The sequence below is a fragment of the Chiloscyllium plagiosum genome, chromosome 13 (genome assembly GCF_004010195.1).
Source record: "Chiloscyllium plagiosum isolate BGI_BamShark_2017 chromosome 13, ASM401019v2, whole genome shotgun sequence".
Classification (NCBI taxonomy): Eukaryota; Metazoa; Chordata; class Chondrichthyes; order Orectolobiformes; family Hemiscylliidae; genus Chiloscyllium; species Chiloscyllium plagiosum.
Window position 1 is genome coordinate 36,522,052 of NC_057722.1, and position 15,149 is coordinate 36,537,200.

Sequence of the window (15,149 nt, forward strand, 5' to 3'; positions counted from 1 at the left end):
TATTCCTGATGAAGGGCTTTTGCCCGAAACGTCAATTTCGCTGCTCCTTGGATGCTGCCTGAACTGCTGTGCTCTTCCAGCACCACTAATCCAGAATCTGGTTTCCAGGATCTGCAGTCATTGTTTTTACCCTGTACATGTATTTGGAAAGGCAAGGACTGATGAAGGATAGTCAACATGGCTTTGTGCGTGGGAAATCATGTCTCACAAACTTGATTGAGTTTTTTGAAGAAGTAACAAAGAAGACTGATGAGGGCAGAGCGGTAGACGTGATCTATATGGACTTCAGTAAGGCGTTCGACAAGGTTCCCCATGGGAGTCTGATTAGCAGGGTTAGATCTCATGGAATACAGGGAGAACTAGCTATTTGGATACAGAACTGGCTCGCAGGTAGAAGACAGAGGGTGGTGGTGTAGGGTTGTTTTTCAGATTGGTGGCCTTTGACCAGTGGAGTGCCACAAGGATCGGTGCTGGGTCCACTACTTTTCGTTATTTATACAAGCGATTTGGATGTGAGCATAAGAGGTATAGTTAGTAAGTTTGCAGATGACACCAAAATTGGATCAGGAGGTTGAGGGGTGACCATATAGAAGTTTATAAAATTGTGAGGGGCATAGATAGGATAAATAGACAAAATCTCTTCCCTGGGGTGGGGGAGTCCAGAACTAGAGGGCATAGGTTTAGGGTGAGAGGGGAAAGATATAAAAGAGACCTAAGGAGCAACTTTTCATGCACAGGATGGTACGTCTATGGAATGAGCTGCCAGAGGAAGTGGTGGAAGCTGGTACAATTGTCATATTTAAAAGGCATTTGGATGGGTATATGAATAGGAAGTGTTTGGAGGGATATGGGCCGGGTGCTGGCAGGTGGGACTAGATTGGTTTAGGATATCTGGTCAGCATGGACGGGTTAAACCGAAGGGTCTGTTTCCATGCTCTATAATTGAATTATGCAAAAACTGGGAAAAGAAAATTTGCAGGCACAATTTGCAAAGCAATTCACTCAAACCTAAATATTTCACAAACCATTGGTTTAGTTCCAATTGCATAAACCATTATATTGATAGTGTTACCTTTTCAGCTTTGTTCCAAACACATTCTCCATTATTCCTGTTTCCTTCAAGTGTGTCAACAGCATCTGTCATTAATGAATGCAGCTGTGGTGTAAACAAAAATCTGATCAATTGAGTACCCACAAGAAAGTAATATAACTGAACCTAAAGTTCTACCAAAAAATCCTAAAATATTGTGTGATCAGCCATTCTAGATTAAGCTGTAGTATTTTTCTCGACTGTTAGTAATGAGAAAGTAACAAGCAGCGAGTTGCATGGGACATTGGTATGTTTCTCAAAGTTCACTGGTGCATTTAAATAAGATATAAACTATTTTCCCAAAACTGACTTTGAGGGAGTACAGCCATAATGCTTCAACAGCTTGATTATTTATAATGAGACAGCCAATCTTTCATTGAGACAATCAGCATTACATGATTAGCATTTTAAATGCTATTTTGTATTCTGTTAAAGGAAGTAATTTCTCATTAAAACATGGTCATGACTGATAGCAACTTTCAAGATACCTATGATGCAAATTGTCTGTGAATTTGCCAATAATTCACATGATAATATGTGGTTTGGAATCTGACATACTTCAATACTTCAATACTTCCAACCATTGCAAGCCTTATCTAGTTTCAATTATGCAATAATTGGAGATATCAAATTCAAAGATTATAAACAATGAAATTCCTACTGCTGACCAGCAAGGAAAAAGGGGTTGTGGATTTTTTTTGGAATAGATCATTCATAAGATGTAATGTAATCATTCAAAATCTGAAAGCAACATCCCTTGTCTCATTTCACAAATCATACAGGGCAAAAATAAACTCGTACTTATCTACTTGCAAGTGATAGCTGGTGTGACCATATGCAAGAAATCAGGGCAGTCAGTACCTGAAATCCTGGCAGCAGATTGAATGCCTTTGTTTGTATTAGTCCGCTATGTCAGCTGCATCAAATAATGGCTATTGAACATGAGAGACTTTCGTAATATGATTTATATTTTCAGTGTACTGCCAATTCATATATGGGCAATATGCAGCATGTCCTCACTTAAACGTTGTGATTAGATTAGATTACTTACATTAGATTAGATTAGATTAGATTAGATTAGATTACTTACAGTGTGGAAACAGGCCCTTCGGCCCAACAAGTCCACACCGACCCGCCGAAGCGCAACCCACCCATACCCCTACATTTACCCCTTATTACCTAACACTAAGGGCAATTTAGCATGGCCAATTCACCTAACCTGCACATCTTTGGACTGTGGGAGGAAACCGGAGCACCCGGAGGAAACCCACGCAGACACGGGGAGAACGTGCAAACTCCACACAGTCAGTCGCCTGAGTCGGGAATTGAACCCGGGTCTCTGGCGCTGTGAGGCAGCAGTGCTAACCACTGTGCCACCGTGCCGCCGTGGTTCCATTCCTGAATATTTTATTGCAAATTATTTCAATTAAACAATTTTTAAAAATAGAATCAGTTAAAATCAGTTATTCCTTCAGCTATTTCTCACTTGGGGACAATCCATACACTGATTGAAATACTCATCATACATGAACTGCAGAGTTCACTTCCAGCTGAAATAGAGTGTAAAACAACATACAAGATAGTTACAATCTAAGTCCAACATGTTATGAAATGTTTCATGGCAGCAGGCTAAATGTAAAATTGTCAAATTTCAAAGGATGAGAACAAATTATACTGTTTGAGAGAAAGGTTCTGAGTGGTAAATTGATTCTGGCTCAGCTATTGCCATAAAGAAAGCACTGGGGAAATATTGGTCCCCAAGCTCCTGGGTAATTCAAAAAAAGTGCAATAATTGAATTATGCAAAAAAACTGGACAAAAAATGTTTGGGTTATCTGTGGTACCGTTCTTCAAAATTGACCACGGTCCCTCTATTGCATGAAGTTGGTTGGTGCAGATAGTAGTTGAAATCCCAGGATTACCAGCATCAACTACATTGATAGATTCCAACACTTGAGTTATGAGTTTGGAACAGAAGCCAGGAGAAGAGCAGCTCCAGAACAGTCTCTCAATTGAGCAGACGGTGGAAACAGGAGCCAGGGAGATGAGCAATGGGAAGTGAGACAGATGTGAAGACATGGTTAGGAGCCTGGGCAAATTGGGACTCCAGAGACTTTAAAATGGGAATGTAGGCTGGGAATGGGGGCGTGGGATGTGTGTGTGCACGTAGATTGGTGCCCTGTGATAAATACATCATTTATATTTGATTAAGGGAAGAACGAAATTGCATTTTGTTTAATTGTGGTTAATCTTTAAACTATTTCTGTTGGGAAGGAAGTTTCTAAAATAAAAAGTAAGCACTGTGCTTTTATTGCTATTTCAAGGCTCAAACTAATGTAACCTTTGGCGAGCAAATGAAAATGCTTTCGGATGAGAAGTGGATAGAACTTTTACACAAATACACAGCTATGTTTTAAAATGGTAACTTAAAAGTATGTAACAAGTCTATTAGTTTGTACAGTTATATTGAACTTTGGGTGTCAAAAGTCATTGTTGGAATCATAGGTGAGTCTTGTAATTTAAGGGATATTGATAAAGCTGAATGCTGTCCCAAATTTATCAACAGGGCTATTTAGGCTGAAACTTATTTACTGGGAGGTGACATTACATTTTCCAAGAATGAGCACTGTGTGTTTGCTGGTGCCATTTTCGTACAGCTGTATGGAATTGGTAAACTAAGAGGGACACGTTGCTATAAATGGATGATCTTATAAGTTGATTTAGCATGTGAAAGAATGAATGAGGAAATGGTTGGAAGTGATATCAATAACCTAACAATTACTTTGAAAGAATCCAACCAGGAATTGGGTATTTATTGTTTATCCAATCTAAGACTGACCACAAACAATTCATGCACTAAATAGTCAAGTAGATTTCAGAATACCGTCGATGCACTGGGGAGCATGTAGTAAGGATCAAAAGGGCCTTTGTTTTAGTTGTTCAGAGCACATGCAGGAAGACAGAGAACTTCAATCAATAGATCAGAACAAGAAACCAGTGCACACTGCTTTTACTGAGTATTATTTCTTTTGTACTTAGGATGTAAAAGTTATTTCTACCTGGATTTTGTTTTTGTAATAATCAGGACTAGTAAACAGTTGATTGGTTCTCTGAAACTCAGTCTGTGATTCTAACTGACATAGTTCTTATAATTAAAATTAATTTGCACCCCAAAATCTTGCAGGATTGATGTAGGAATGGAGAAAAGGTAACAATGTGCACAGCGTAGGACACAACAGGAGATTCTAAGACAAACAATTGTTAAACAGAAATTTATAACATTAAGTGGACATATTGGCACTACTTTTACCAGATAATCCCTTCTGAAGCATAGATGGGAGATGCACATGTGGATCCTGCAGAATCTCCAATCACAACAGCCGGAAAGTTTAAGGATTCTTCTGGGTAATTATCCTACACCCCACCCTGTCAAAAGTATCTATTCACAGAAACTGAAGTATTCTGCTTAAGTTAATAGGTACTCATGAAAGATTTGATTATTAAATATATAGTCTGACTCCTGAATAAGTATTCAACTGGTGCATAATTTAATACTTGTACCTCTAACTTTAAGATCCTGGGATCCAAAATCATCCATCCACCCGAAAGTACCCAGTGTTGCCCTCATCCTAATGGTTCCCTTTGCACGTGGATGCATGAAGCTGTGCACAGACACAACGTATCACTGCAGGTTGAGGTTCTACCTGTTCCCAATGTCACAAAGGATGGGTCTGGCCTTGTTGCCATGGAACACTCCAAGTAGTTGGACCGTTCTATATCACCTGACTTTTATGGAGAAATTTGCAAAGAAAAATACCTTTGACCACAAGTCTATCAGGAAGTGGTCAGCACATAGAATTCTCGAGAACCTGCAGGAAAATAAATCCTCTTGGGTTGTTCCCTGAGCAGACTGTCAAAGTCCTTTGGTACAATGCCTCATTACCAGAACTTACCAACAAGCACCAAGACATAGTTTGGTTGGTGGCAAGAAGGGCACTACCTATGAGATCTTTCATGTATGCCTGGACTCTATGCGCTGCTCTCCAAGCACTTGTGGGGTATAGGGACTAGAGATTGTCACACATCTCCTGCTGGAATGTGCCTTGGCAAAGGAAGTTTGGAGGAAGTGGCAGTGGGTTTTGTAGAGGTGTGTCCAGAGTAGCTGCATGAGACAGGATTCTGTGCTCAGCTGTCTGTTCCCCGAGACATACACCGAGACAAATGGGGACTGTGCCTAGAGGACCACCAACTCTGTGAAACATGCTTTGTGGACTGCCCAAAACTTGCTAGTTTTCCAGAGCAAAGAGTTGACCTTGAATGAGTGTTGCAGATTGGCACATTTCAAGGTCCAGGACAATGTGCTGAGGGACCCACAAAAGCTTGCATCAGCTCCCGTCAACGCTAAGTGGGGAAAGGTCACCGTTTAAGTTCTTTCAGTCTGTTCGGTTATTGGACCCTTCTGGTGCCTCAAATGTATGTAAATATAGTCTTGTGCAAGTAAGAAATGCCTTCGGTTTGTTTGTTGGATACAGTCAAACTCTAATGTTTGGTTCTTCATATGCTACTGTACAGAAATGAACTGCTTTAGTGGCTATGTGGAGATATTTTCTATGAATAAAATAAAGTTTGAAATAAAGAAATTCTGAAAGCTGTGGCACATTGATTTAGTGCCAAGAAGTGAAATAACCTTCAACAGCAAAGTAAATAAGAAAGTCATAAAGAACAAGAGAGGTCCAATAGAGAATTTTCCTCTAAACATGTGAGATTTTTATTCTTTTTGATGTGCAGTGTAAATACTAATTCACATAAACAGTGCTTATTTGATTAGTATTGTTTCTTGTCAGGTAGAATTTATTGTTTGAAACCACCGCACCTGTGTGAATAATTTCAGTCAATTACTAGATCTTTGAATTTCTCTTTAAATGTTAATGGTCAGAAAATGCTAGTGCCACCCTCCTAACATCTTGGATGTTTTAACCTCGGTGTTAGTTATAGCCTACGCAATACAGGCATACAACATCAACTACAGAGGGTGAGGACATTCAGCCATATCTGTACGGTGGCTCAGTGGTTAGCACTGCTGCCTCACAGCACCAGCGACCCGGGTGATTCCACCCTTGAGCCACTGTCTGTGTGGAGTTTGCACATTCTCCCTGTGTCTACGTGGGTTTCCTCCGGGTATTCAGGTTTCCTCCCACAATTCAAAGATATGCAGATCAGTTGAATTGGCCATGCTAAATTGCCCATAGTGTTAGGTGCATTGATTAGGGGTAAATGTAGGGGAATGGGTCTCGGTGTGGACGTATTGGGCCAAATGGTCTGTTTCCACACTGTAGGGAATCTAATCTAATGTAGGGAATCTAATCTGTTACCTGCTGGTTAGTCTTGTTACTGGTAACATGTGTTGGGGAGATTTCACTGCGGTGTTTAATGTAGGGCTAGGGAGGGTGACACTTCCAGTCCTGAAATGGTTAACAACAGCCAAGTGAGCTGCTGCAGGCGATTGCATGACTGCTGGAGCTTGTAAGGGATATGCATAATGTTAATTAAATCTTGGAGCCTGTAAATACCAGCCAGTATCAATTGCCCCATCGAAACTCGGGATTAATAAAGAAACTGATCGGAATCTGTAACTGTTAGACAAGTGTGAATTGCTCTATCGGAACCTGTAACTAGTGAGTGTGAATGGCTCTATTTAAGTCTAAAGTTGATAAGTGTAATTGACAATTTAGTTAAACTAAAACTATTGAAAATGGCTAGCCTGTCAGACGCATAGTAATTCCTTGACACAATGGATTATTGAATACGGGATCGGAACCGCTCCCAGGGATGGCTGAGCCATTGTCAAGCACAGCAGGAGCTGGACAGGCACTTCGATGCGGCCAATAGGAGGACGGATCCCCAGCGCGCGCAGATGAATGGACCAATGGGGAAGGCGAACTGACCGGGGACTCCAGGCAGCGCGAAGTATAATTGTGTCAACTTTGAACAGGAAGGCAGAACGCCTTCTCCAACGAATGCATGCTTGTAGATTCGTTGTATCAGTTAAGATTCTGTGAATAAACTGCTGTCTGCGTCTAATCATAGTTGCCAGTGTGAGTCTCTCCTTCCAAAAGAACACGCAAAGACGGGACCCTCCGGGTCCGTCTTAACACATGTCAGATGGCAATTAGAGGCAAGTTTGATGAAATATGTGTTGATGCGCTGATGAGATGTGGATGTGCTCAGATGAAGGTGAGGTGAAGTTATAAATGTTAAGAGTGACTCATGATTGATAGGGAATATTGGTAGTTCAGCGATTGGGATATGATGAAATTGAACAGTGTGTGAAGCTAATGATGCAGTTGGTGATACATGGTCAGTGAAGAGCCATTCTTTGTACTGAACAACTTGTGACAGGTCATGAAACGCCTTGCAGAACTTTGTCCTGGTCCTGGAGGTTAGATTTCTGACACTGACCACAATGGCTACCAGATCACATTGCCTTCACAACATTTGTGTGGAAGGATTCCTTGACCCTTGTAAATAGATGACACATCCTCTCCACTTTCTGCATGAAGACCTCCAGTGCAATATCTTACCAAGTCTCTTATGAACATCGAAGAAATATATTACATGCCACATTGTGTTAAAATCACTCATATGAGTTACACAGCATTGGGTCAAAACAAAAGTTCACCCCCCAGAGCAGCAGACTGATTTAAGTGTGCTGGTAAGCTTGAACTATCATTCTAGTTTCTCAAAATTTTGTACAAGTAGCTACTCAACAGTGCACATATCACTGACTGCAAACCATTAAATTACCAGGCAGCAAAGTTAAATAAAAATTGGAACTATGGAAGCAAAAGACATTGTTGAAATGGAATTTGAAAATAAATGGCACAGACCCCAGTGGATAAAAGAGGAACTAATAACAGCAAAATGTGTGCACTACAAAAAAGGTGTTACAAAAAAACTTACAAGGGATTTCAAAATGAAGATAAAACTCTACACAATTAGTGAAAACAGAATGGTAAGGTGCAACGTGGGATCATTGAAAACTGAACATGGTAAAATCACAGTGAAAATAAAGAAATGGTGAAAATGCTTTGTGATTACAGTCAAGCCTGCTTGGCAACATCAGAAATCTACAGGTTCTCCACATTTTACATTGCCATGATTAACACTGTTTTGCTTTAATGCCCTTTTTCAGTTTTGTCTGTTTCCCCAGTTAAAACTGCAGTCCTTGCTTTAATATTACAGGCATTGGTTCTGATATAGGCAGCAAGGTTTGCTTACTGTCTATACCAGAACCAATGCCACATATGAATCATGCATCACAACTCCATGCTGGTTTTCAAAGGTAATTGAATTTGACAGCTGGAGGATGTAGGCCAGGAAGAATAAAGCTGGAAATATAAAATGAGAAAATTGAAATCAATTACACAGAAATTGGGAAGGATTAAGGATAATGGGGGACAGAAAGAGAAATGAAACAGACAGAAAAATAACTCTTGTTTTTATAAAAAAATCTCCCAAAAATAATTAATTAATTTCCAAAGGAACAAAACTTCAATATCAATGTTTCAGACCAGAGAGATCAGTTGACAATAATTATCAATTAGCACATGGTTTAAAAAATCACTTCCTCTTGAATACACTACCCCTCACTTTCTCCTGAAGAATTGGTAAGGAATTAGTGGTTTAATATCCAAAATTCATGCCATTTTATATTATTCAACATAGGTCCATTGGTAAGAATGGTAACAATAAACCCAATAGAGGAGCAAAGGTAATTGACAGCAATTGACTGTTTCCATGTTTAAATACACATGTCAACACCTGTTGATCCTTGATTTACTCCATAATAATGGATACTGCTATCAGCATCACTGAATTTTGGGTCAATAATAGCAAACATATATTTCATTTGCAATTTAAAAGATCAGAGGCGGCTAAAAAATGACTAGTGGCAATAAAACCAACTAGGTTAAATATTTGTATGATGTTATTCAGCAGAGACAGCAGCAGCTGAACCTGTACTGCAACTTTTATAACTCAACCCATCAACCACAAATAAAGCAAAATCCGAAAAAAAGAATAGTTATTTACTATGAATTACAGTCAGCAATATATAATTTACAAATGTATAAAAATATAATTATAGGAGTTAAACCAAATAAAAATTGGAATTATGGAAGCAAAAGACATTGTTGAAATGGAATTTGAAAATAAATGGCACAGATCCCAGTGGATAAGAGAGGAACTCATAACAGCGAAATGTGTGGACTACAAAAAAAAGTATGACAATAAAACTTACAAGGGGTTTCAAAATGAAGACAAACTCTAGACAATTATTGAAAACAGAATGGTCAGATGCAACATGGGATCATTGAAAACTGAACATAGTAAAATCACAGTGAAAATAAAGAAATGGTGAAAACGCTTTGTGATTACAGTCAAGCCTGCTTGGCAACATCAGAAATCTACAGGTTCTCCACATTTTACATTGCCATGATTAACACTGTTTTGCTTTAATGCCCTTTTTTAGTTTTGTCTGTTTCCCCAGTTAAAACTGCAGTCCTTGCTTTAATACTACAGGGGTTTTAATCTTTATCATGCTGCGTACTTCAGAGTATTTGGATTTGTGAGCCACCATCCGTGTTCTTTGTTTACACGTGCATCATCAGTGTCTCATGGGGCCATATGAATCGCATCACTGTACTTGCGGTTGGGAAAACTTTATTCACGAAGATTGTAAATATTTGTGCAAGTACTTTAAGACTTTTATATCAGCATGATTCATGGACTCCTTGAATTACTTCTAATTTACAGAGTTTTCTGCAGTTAAAAAGAAAAGCTCCTGTACAGTACACGACTTACAAAAGTTGCTGGGAGACTGCTTTTATTGCATACACGTGAGGGGCCATTTTAAGTCAGTGGGAGAGCACAAGTCTGAAAGTGATATTAGAATCTCTTATTCAAGACTTGTCTTCCAATCCCTTTCGAACATGAGCCAGAAACACACAGCACGTGATGCTGACAAGGTTAAGCAAATCGTGAGAAGTGTTACATAATTAGATATTCATTAGATTAGTGAGAAGCAGCATCTTGAAGAACATGGAAAGACTCTTGATGAAGATCTTTACACTGGAAAGACAGATTATGATGTCATCTAACTGTTAGAAATATACAGTGTCCGTCTGATCTGGAACTTATACAGTTATACAACATTCATCTTTTTCCTTTAAATAATAAGAATCCTTTTTTTGATAATATATCTTTATGAATATCTTTTACATTATTTCTATAAATTAAGGTAATGCCTTGGTGGGAATATGATAAGAATGGATCTAGTCTTGTTCCATTTGTTGCAATTTGCTATGTAGTTTTATTCTAGATGTGCTTCTGCTATCACAGACGAATGCATATCATTTGTCATAGATGCGTACAGTAGTTGGCATCTGGCATTATATCTATTGTTGTCATCCTGTGTAACAGGTGGTCGATTATCTCAAGTAAATACTTCTGACATATTCCAATGGAAATTAGTATGACAGGAATCAATTCTTGCTCAGTTGAATAAAATGACATGGCACATGATAACCAGGAAGTGGTGTTCCACTAGGATCTGTGCTATCACTTTCACCATTTAGATAAATAAAGTGAAATTAGGGATCAGAAATATCATTTCAAAATTTCTAAAGAAACAATCAGTTTGTGGTATAATTAATGCTTAGGAAGGCGAAGGATGAGATCAAAACTTGAAGCCTTTAAAAGTAGATAGTCACTAATAAATCCAATAGAGAATTCAGGAGAAGCTTCTTTACCCAGAGAATGTGGATGGTGCCACAGTGATATGAACACCCAACTAAGTTCACAAACATTATCCTATGTGACCAAAGCAAATAACAGTGTTCTGCAATGTTGCCACCAAAGATTCCTCCCGTCAAAACAAGTATCAAACAGGGTTATGTCATTTGCAGTTTTATGCCCCAACCTATGATAAATTTTTACCAAGCAATACTTAACATTACTTTGCACAGTAATATACTGAATTTGGAAATAACATTTTTAATATGTGAACATTTAAAGCAGAAGATGTACAGAAAGTTGTTTTACCAGTTCAATTTCATGTTGACTCATTTCGTGCAGATACGGCATGGTCGCTAGTTCTGCAATAGTTTGATTAATCACTTGTGCTTGTTCCTTCATACGTTTTAGCTGACTCAGGTAACTGGCGTACTGTAGTTTTTCGATAACACCTGCACCAGGGCAAATCCCCCCCTGACCCTCATCAAAGAAAGACATGTTAGAGAGATGATATCAAAATATTTCAGATCACTGACAACTTACTCAGAGTTACTTTTCAAATATTCATTTCCTATTAATAGAAGGTAAATTGATTTCAAGCAAGTTGCTTTCCTAAATTGTTTGAAATCTGCATGCTTAGTGTCTAACAGTCTTACTGAACATTATATCTTTTATTACTGAAATTACAGCTTAAAATTAATTATATTTTAAAATTATTCCTGCTATAAATTTAATCTTAGGTACACAATGAACAGTTTTCAACATAAACAAAATTCAATATTCGATGTATAACCATTGGTTTCATAGTGCAGATACTGTACTGTGACTTATGCTTATAAAAGTATGTTCAATGCATGCACATGTTCTGGTGCAGAGGAATAGGTAGTGCATTGGGTCAGAACTAGACTTGAATTATGTCCAATAAAATGGAATGCAAGTCTCTTGTCTGATTAATTTTTATACATATATGTTAGTAAATATCTTGAGACAGCACTTCCTGTTGACAATACCATTGGCCACCATTTTCAGCACACTGTTCATAAAATAATATTGCAGAAAATTCTTTGAAAATGCCATCCTATTTGCCTCCATCCCCATTCATTTTTCATAACAATGCAACATTTTTTTGTTCAGGCAAATATCCAATCTACCTTTGAATGTTACTGTTGAATCTGCTTCCACCATCTTTTCAGGCAATGTATTTGAGATCATAACAATTAACCAGCCATGTCATAAGAACAATGCTAAGCAACTTCCTCCATTCCCACCACCAAACCCCCTTGCACCTCAAAGCTAGTGCCTGAAATCTATTCATTGTTTATTGATCCTCCTATGAGTAAAAACATTTTCTCCCATTCTACTTGATCAAAACATTAATACTTTGCAACTCATTTCTAATGAAATACTTATGTCCACGCTTAAAATAGAAACTCTGTAATTGCATCACCCAGTAATTCTGAACTGTCTAGAAATAAATCTAGAAATCACTCAAAACATTTTGAAACAAATTTCTCATCTGGAAATTTTAGAACCAATAGTTTTTTCAATAAATTTATAACAAGCAAAATATATTTTGAAACATTATGAAGTTCACTGAAGTGTATATTTTCACATTGTCTTTTGTGTCCCAACTTTTGGCATGGCACAAATGGAATGAAATTATAAAGTAATCGATGAAGCTAGTGATCAGCAGTGGGAACCACTGTGATGGAATATCTAGTGGCCACTCTGTCAAGACCAATAGAACTTCAGACCACCGATATTTCAAAGTACAAAGAGGTGTGAGAATAGAACTTTAAGTATCATACTATATGTGTGATTCTGTTCTTATATACAGCAATGGGCATAGTGAGGCTCACTCCACTGAGAGTGTCATAGATGTCATGGACAAGGCAGCTGACATCATCTCTCAGGATGATAGCTAATCTGTTTCTGCTGCTAGTTTTACATCTAGTGCCCTCTCGGTTACAGCCAGCCAGCTGAGTTAAGTCCTGGCCAACATCGACATTTAGAAGTCTGTTCTATTGGCACAGCTCCTTGGGGGCGACCTAGCACTGGTATCTCAAATACCATCAGTCGACATTCAGCAACCTTCCAATTCCCAAACTGACACTAGAGGGAAATCACGTTGTTGGAGTATTTGAATAAGTAAAATATCACAGAAGTCAAGAAAAGAGCCTTGCATTGATGTGGTGATTGTTTCACAATTGATAATTTTTTTGAAATATGGAATTAAGAGTGACAGAATAGCTTGCTGATGTGTTTTGTTTTCTTAGCTGCTGACCTTAATATTTTTAATTATGTTTGTACATTACCAGAGAAAGTGTATATTTTCAGGACATTCATGTGGTTTGTCTGCGTGTACCTTTGCTTTGGTAGGAAGGAGAGATTATTCAGCTGAACTTCTCGATAATTACTTGCTGGCACATGATTCTAGCACATGGTGGGGTTGCCTGCCTTTTCTCTTGATTAACACCTTCATTTTCCTGCTGATCTTCATACCACTTTCATGCATTTTTTTTCTTTTAGATGTCTGGGGGCTAGCCCTTTTACAGAGCAAGATTATGCTATATACACCAGATGACAATAAATCTATTTGGGCCTGTACTGCCTGTGAAAGCAAACAGGCCTCTTTTGCAGAAGGTCAATTATTCTATTATCTTTGCTGGCAATAATATTCAATAGCATCTGTGCTCAGATAACCACAGGAATCAAAGTCAGCTGATCGAGAATAAGTCTCATCCCCAGTCAACTGACCTGACTTCCTAATTTCATGGTGCAAGGGAGATAACAACACTGTGCCCTAGTTGTAGTAAGCTGGGCAGAATGTACTGTTTATTGTTGTGTACAAGTTGCACATTCAGGAGTGGAATGTCTTCCTTTACATGCACAAAAAAATATGGGTAGTCACCGAAACCTTGAAAACATCTCTGGACTTAACATTAAGTGGGTTTCTCTCTGAATGCTGTTACCAGATCTGTAAAGTTTCCATCATTTTCTGTTTTTATTCTCAGATTTCAAGCATCTGCAATATTTTGCTTTCATCAGTATAGTTACTGGTCACATACAGTGTTAGGTCTCCACGCTTTCCCGTTCTCATATCAGCTGGACTGTGCAATTTTTTTGATGAGGATACTCTTTCATCTCATCCAGCTACAATGGCCGACCAATGGAACCCTCATTTATAAAATTAACTGTGCTGAAAGCAAAGTACAGAAAAAACTCTACATTTCCAAAACACTTAATGATATATTTGCAAACACTAACACTTGCCTAATATAAGGGATGGGAGGGACAGGTCTTATGAATTTGCAAATTAAGAATAGTACAGAACGACATGACAGAACAGCAGACTCCCATGATTTAAATAGTTACAAATCACACAACAGCAGATTAAAGTCCAACAGATTTAATTGGAAGCATGAGCTTTCGGAGTTTCGCTCCTTCATCAGGTGGTTATTGAGTGCACAATTGTAAGATGCAGAATTTATGGCAAAAGTTTAGTGTGATGTAATTGAAATTATACATTGAAAAATATATTGTTAAGTCTCTCATCTGTTAGAATGACCATGATAGTTTCATTTCTTTCATATGTAAATCACAAAACTTTTTTAAAAAATTACATTCTCAGGTTAACTGTAACAATTGGTGTCAGCGCAGATAAGATGATGAGATGTTGAAAGTCATCCTTACTTCCATTGGGCTAACAATTTGGGCATCCCATAATAAACTTAGGAACCTTATCCAGGGTCTGGTTATAACAACAAGGACCATTTGAGCTAATATTGTTGCTCTTCAATCTAAAATGTTGCTGGCTAAGTTCATTGAGGATCTGCAATTTGCAGGACAAAACATGGGTCTCCCTTTCTATTCTTCCCTTCTAGCTCTCCACACCCCCTTGTTTCAATGATAGAGTCATAAAGATGTACAGCATGGAAACAGACCCTTCGGACCAACCTGTCCACGCCGACCAGATATCCCAACCCAATCTAGTCCCACCTGCCAGCACCCGGCCCATATCCCTCCAAACCCTTCCAATTCATATACCCATCCAAATGCCTCTTAAATGTTGCAATTGTACCAGTCTCCACCACATCCTCTGGCAGCTCATTCCATACACGTACCACCCTCTGTGTGAAAATGTTGCCCCTTAGGTCTCTTTTATATTTCCCCTCTCACCCTAAACTTATGCCGTCTAGTTCTGGACTCCCCAATCCCAGGGAAAAGACTTTGTCTATTTATCCTATCCATGCCCCTCATAATTTTGT

General features: G+C 38.5%; 1 protein-coding gene across 1 annotated transcript in view; it reads right to left on the minus strand.

The window, feature by feature from the left end:
• LOC122555930 (spermatogenesis-associated protein 16-like) overlaps positions 1-15,149 on the minus strand; it is a 131,186-nt gene that overhangs the window by 3,699 nt on the left and 112,338 nt on the right. Inside the window, exons 9-10 of the mRNA XM_043702210.1 lie at positions 11,191-11,355; positions 1,073-1,156 (exon numbers count right to left, since the gene is read on the minus strand). Of these exons, the coding sequence (XP_043558145.1) occupies positions 1,073-1,156; positions 11,191-11,355 (249 nt within the window). The remainder of the gene's footprint in view (positions 1-1,072; positions 1,157-11,190; positions 11,356-15,149) is intronic.